General features: G+C 30.7%; 1 protein-coding gene across 3 annotated transcripts in view; it reads left to right on the top strand.

Annotated features, from left to right (window-relative positions):
• The first annotated feature begins 3,173 nt into the window (after positions 1–3,173).
• Positions 3,174–5,456, top strand: part of LOC136797121 (uncharacterized) — a 14,970-nt gene continuing 12,687 nt past the window's right edge. Inside the window, exons 1-2 of one of the 3 annotated variants that reach the window (XR_010844952.1) lie at positions 3,174–4,056; positions 4,545–4,616. Coding sequence is in view for 1 of the 3 variants with exons in the window: in XM_067052778.1 (XP_066908879.1) it covers positions 4,499–4,616 (118 nt within the window). In the remaining 2 variants the exon portion in view is untranslated. Of the gene's footprint in view, positions 4,057–4,474; positions 4,617–5,456 lie in introns of those variants that run through there. The other 2 variants (XR_010844953.1, XM_067052778.1) reach the window with 2 other exon arrangements.

Here is a 5,456-nt window from a genome sequence, read left to right on the forward strand (position 1 = left end):
TAATATACAGTATCAGTCTTAAGATTATGAACTTCTTAAAATTGCTTTTGTTCAAGCACTAACACAACTTACTTAATTTTCCCAAGTTTCAGCACCAGTTAAAATACTTGGCAAAGTTAAAATAAGAAAATAGTTTAAACTAATTGAACACTTTGAATGCTTGAATAATACTGTCATTTTTTTTTACCTTCCACATAGGTTATTAGCTGTTATTACAATGCTTGTTTGATAATAGTACTTATCCTATACACTTTTTATCATATAGTATTTAAAATTGATTTAGTTTATTTCATAGTTCATCACGACCATGGTCACTATTTACTATTTATCTTCTGTTTCGATAAAATGAGTTCACTCATGTATGTGAAATTCCTTTTGATCAAATTTAAAATGATTTAATAATTTTTCAAAATGGCTTCTACCATTGATAGAGAACATTTTAGCAACTGGTTTACAATGTTGGCATTCCGATCAGGCTTAAGCAAGCAAGAGGCAACTAGCTTATTTAAATTCTCTTTAAACTTAATCACCGAATCTTTGTTGAACTGTAGCTCTCCTAAGAATGTGCATCCTAAATATGATGTATAAAATGATGGTATCACCTTTTTCAATTGTTTGAATGCTGTCCATCCTCAGGAGAGAGCCTCATTGTCCCCAGCTCTCCTTTATCCATAACGAGATGTGCATACATTTTTGAGGATTTAAAGCCGAACCGATTTCCTCAAATGTTCTCTGAATGCAGTTAATTACCCTTTCCGCAGCACACTTGTCCCATGCTGAAACTGCCTGGTCTCCCGCAAACTCTGGGAGTTCTACACATTCTTGGTCACTATTGCGCTTATTTGAAACATCATGCTCACACCAAAGATCTGATGGCCTATGGCCAGGTTGAATTACGAAGATGACAAGGGCCCACCTTGGGGTACTCCATGCATCACTTTCATTTGTCTTGTAGAGTGGGCACCTTCATATGTTCTGATATCACTTGTAATGAGGTGAGCCGAAATAACATTTTTAAGATCTGGTGACGCACCTTTCACTTCTAGTGAGCTCACGATACGATTATGGCCCACATTGTCAAATGGACCTATAATGTCAAGAAACACAGCTGCACTGTCAGCTTTATTATTTTTTGCATCTTTTAATATATAATATTTATTAATAATATCTATAATATTTAATCTTTTAATATATAATTGATGATTCCCACGTTGACATGGATCACTAGAAGACCCTTCATAAAACCCCTGAAAACAAGAAGAACTGCTTGTCCCAGATGAAGGTAAAGCATTTTGAGTTATTAGAAGAAATAAATTTCGTTCATTTTCAAAAAGACTGATTCTACTCTAGTGCTTTATTTTCTCTAATTGCTTTAAGCACTGTTGCCATTTCACTGTTTCACACCTCTCTACAGTAGCTTCACAAGCAACGTTTTTTTCGTTTTTTGGGAGTTCTGTTGGCCCCCCAAGAGTTCTAAAAATTATCCTAATGGAAAAATATCGTATTGTTTTCAGAAAAAACGATATTCGGTGTCAAATTTGCACAAAAGTCGTGCGTAATTTTTAATTGGTATTTTTGTTGTATTAAATAACTCAAATGTTTCTTTTTTTTATTAGAATCTTTAAATCCCATATAGGAGCTACTAGAAATCCAAGAATTTTTAATTTCTACGACTTCATAAGTCAAAAATTTTTATTCGTTTTTTGGGATTTCTGTTGGCTCCCTCCCCAAGAGTTCTCAAAATTATCCTTATTAAATAAATCCGTAATGTTACCAGCAAAAAAGATAAATGGCTGCGAAGTTGCACAAAAATCTTCCGTAATGTTTAATTGGTATTTATTTATATTAAACAACATAAATAATTCTTATTTTTTTATTAGGAGCTTTCAATTTTATGTAGGGGCTACGAGAACTCTAAGAATTTTAAATTTATACGATTTCGCTGGTGAAAAATTCGGGATCAAAAATTTTTTTTTCGTTTTTTGGGAGTTCTGTTGGTCCCCCCAAGAGTTCTAATAATTATCCTTATTAAATAAATCCGTAATGTTGCCTACAAAAAAGATAAGTGGCTGCTAAGTTGCACAAAAATCTTGCATAATGTTTAATTGGTATTTATTTATATTAAACAACATAAATAATTCTTTTTTTTATTATGAACTTTGAATTGTATGTAGGAACTACTAGAACTCTAAGAATTTTTAAGTTTTACGATTTCTCAGATGAAAAATTCGCGATCAAAAATTTTTGGAAATTTTTTTTTTCGTTTTTTGGGAGTTCTGTTCTCCCCCCCTCCTCCAAGAGTTCTAAAAATTATCCTTATTGAATAAATCCCTAATGTTGCCAGGAAAATAGATATTCGGTGTTAAAGTTTCACAAAATACGTATTTTACGCGCGGGCATTTGACCGGTATTATTGATGTTTTAAACATCAGAACTATTCCTATAAATAATCGAGATCTCTAGAACTCTTATGGATACTACTAGAACTAAAAAAAAAATAAAAATTTTCAAAGGAGGGGGGCCAACTTCACAGAGGTGCTAGATCATGTTCAAACCGCTTTTCTGGTTGCTGCAAGGGGGCAATTTGTACAAAGAATTCATGGTTTGAGTTTTTTTGGAATTTTTATAGTGTTCATCACAAATTTGTTCCTGATGGAAGCTCTATGAATTTTGAAATAAACTGCGAATAACTGGAAAGATTGTACGTGAAGTTGTCTAAGCGTTATCCTGCTTTGATCAACTGATAAGGAGTTTTATTCCAACAAGATAATGTTTGTCCTCACAACATTTTTTTTGTGCACCCCAGTAATATGGAAAAGAACAATGGAAGAAATAAAAATAAAATCAGACTAATAAAGCAATGCAAAATATCAAAAAAAAAAAATCACTGACTTTTAGAGGGAATATAATTAAAAGGTTCCAGATATTGATATTATTGAGAAAGGAAAAGGCAAAACATGGAATAATAGCAATAATAATGTATTCTTAAAGTTGCAATAAATACGAGACCTAACTGATAAAACCAAGGAACAATTTACTAGAATATGACCATGAGGTTATTAAAATAGGGTTATACAATAACAACCTGTTGTAGTGTCAACAATCTAATAAAAAAAAATAATGTGTGTGTGTGTGTGTGTGTGTGTATATATATATACATACATACACACATATCATATATTCACATATATAACATCCAAAAAACTGTAAACCAGGAAGAAACAACATATCACCAACTGCACCAAATGTCGAGAGTATAAACTGCACAGTGATTATTATTATTAACTTCAAAAACTCCACCATAAAACACATAACAAGAAGCAACTCTCATAACTAAAAATATCAACAATACTGTAAACTATAAAACAGGTACAAAGAACTTAAATACACATTATGCAGATATAGTAAATGGGCTGGTCATATAAATGAAGAATTAGGAAAAGCATTTAATTATAAAATTACCCCTTTTATTAAAAACCATAATTTTAACTTAAATATCAAATTTTATTAAATATATACATATCAATAAGGAGGGGAAAAAACAGCACATAGGCATATTGCTATGTCCAAAGGGGTAATATCTAATATAGTTCATTGGTCTGTGCTAAAGGGATGTTATATAGTAAATTTTAAATTATGTGTATACATGACTATGTTTTAAAATAGAAATAGATGTAATTGACAAAATGAGGTAAAATAGATTGTAAGATTTTAATGGTGTATATACATATAATATATAGAAATAATTGTTGATAATATTAAATTAATTGTTACAATTGTAGGATACTAGTACATGAATATGGGGTAAACCTGAAACATGGTACAAAATATATAGAATAGTATTGTGTTCTAAATGGGAGGTGAAAAAAAACTTGATATTAACAAATAAATACAAACAACTTCCTAGGAAAGTCCAGTATAAATTGCTTTTGTGTGTAATGACATGGTTCATGTTCCTTTTTTAAAATATCATTTTGATATCAGGAGGTGAACTTGCTCATGTAAAAGAAGAAACGTTCGTGAAACAAGAAGAAGAACTACTTATCCCAGACGAAGGTGAGGCATTTTGAGTTAAAAAAAGAAAAAAAAAATCAAACGAGTCTGATTGTACTCTAGTACTTTATTTGCTCTAGTTACTTTAAGTACTGTTGCCACATTTCACTGTTTCACACCTCTTCAAATCTATCATTATTGGGAGGAACTCTTAGAGCAGTATTTTCGCTTGTTGAATCCTCATTTGGTTCATCCATCATATTTTATTTACTTCCTTTTTATAATTTACCTTGGTTATCATAGCTTGTTTCATATGATAAATAATTTTTACTTTCAAACTCACTCTCAGTCTTATTTATAATTATCTTCAAACATTATCTCTGAGCTTCAAAAGTCATCTTTATTTATAACGTGTGCTAAGTAGTATAGAAAAGCTATATATTAAAATTTTGTTTTCTTCCTCGTAAATGTGTTTGGTTGGGCCTATTAAATTTGGATATGTTTAATGAGATGGTTCCTGTGTTTTGTTTTAAATATTATTTTCATATCAGCAGGTGGACTTACTCATGTAAAACAAGAAACATTTGTGAAAGAAGAAGAAGAACTGCCTGTCCCAGATGAAGGTGCGAAACATTTATCTAATTAACTGTAGGATAGGCACTGTACAAGCGTACAAAGAGCCTTATAAATATTTTAGTTTTAATTTTTATGAAAAAATTATTTTAATTAATACTAGTTTTTTCATTAAACCGAATGAATAATATGATATGATATATCAATAATATGATGTATATTTTTGTAATATTTGACTTCTCTTGACAAATACAGTCAAAAAGTATATAACTGGTAACATGAACAGAACAGGGACATTGAAAATTGAATTATTAAAAATGAATATTAAGAAAAGTTAATTAATATTAATATTATGGAGAAAACGTTGTGATTTTGGTAATGAAAAAAAAAATGTACATTTCTCATATCAGAAAGTTTGTAACTGAGAAAGTATGTAGGAGGTAGGAATTTACAGTTTGTAAAGCAGGCCTGGGTGCCAGGCTTGATCAAAAGCCTGTTCATCATCAAAAAAGACTCCTGCGCAGTACATTCCGGTCTCCAAAGAAGACGACACAACACCCACCACACGATGACATTGCTGGATAGTGGAGTGGGATGTTTGGAATCCAAACTGGAAAAAAAAATCGAATCAACATAATAAACTCTACGAAAGAAAAATATGTAAATAATAAATATATAATATATTATGCAAGCAAGTTATATATGTAAACTTTTTGGTTATATAGATGACTACAAAAATTGGTTAAACTAAGAATGGAGTGTATGGAAAGTAAATATTTTAAAAAAGGAACAAGGGAGAAGAAATATGGAGAATGGGAAAAGAAGAAAGTAAGAAATATTAGATACGAGAAAAAGAAACTCACAGTAAAGGCAGAGGTTCTGGCTAAACT

Source organism: Halyomorpha halys, unplaced genomic scaffold (genome assembly GCF_000696795.3).
Source record: "Halyomorpha halys isolate HHAL.00 unplaced genomic scaffold, Hhal_1.1 Scaffold2717.1, whole genome shotgun sequence".
NCBI classification, from domain to species: Eukaryota; Metazoa; Arthropoda; class Insecta; order Hemiptera; family Pentatomidae; genus Halyomorpha; species Halyomorpha halys.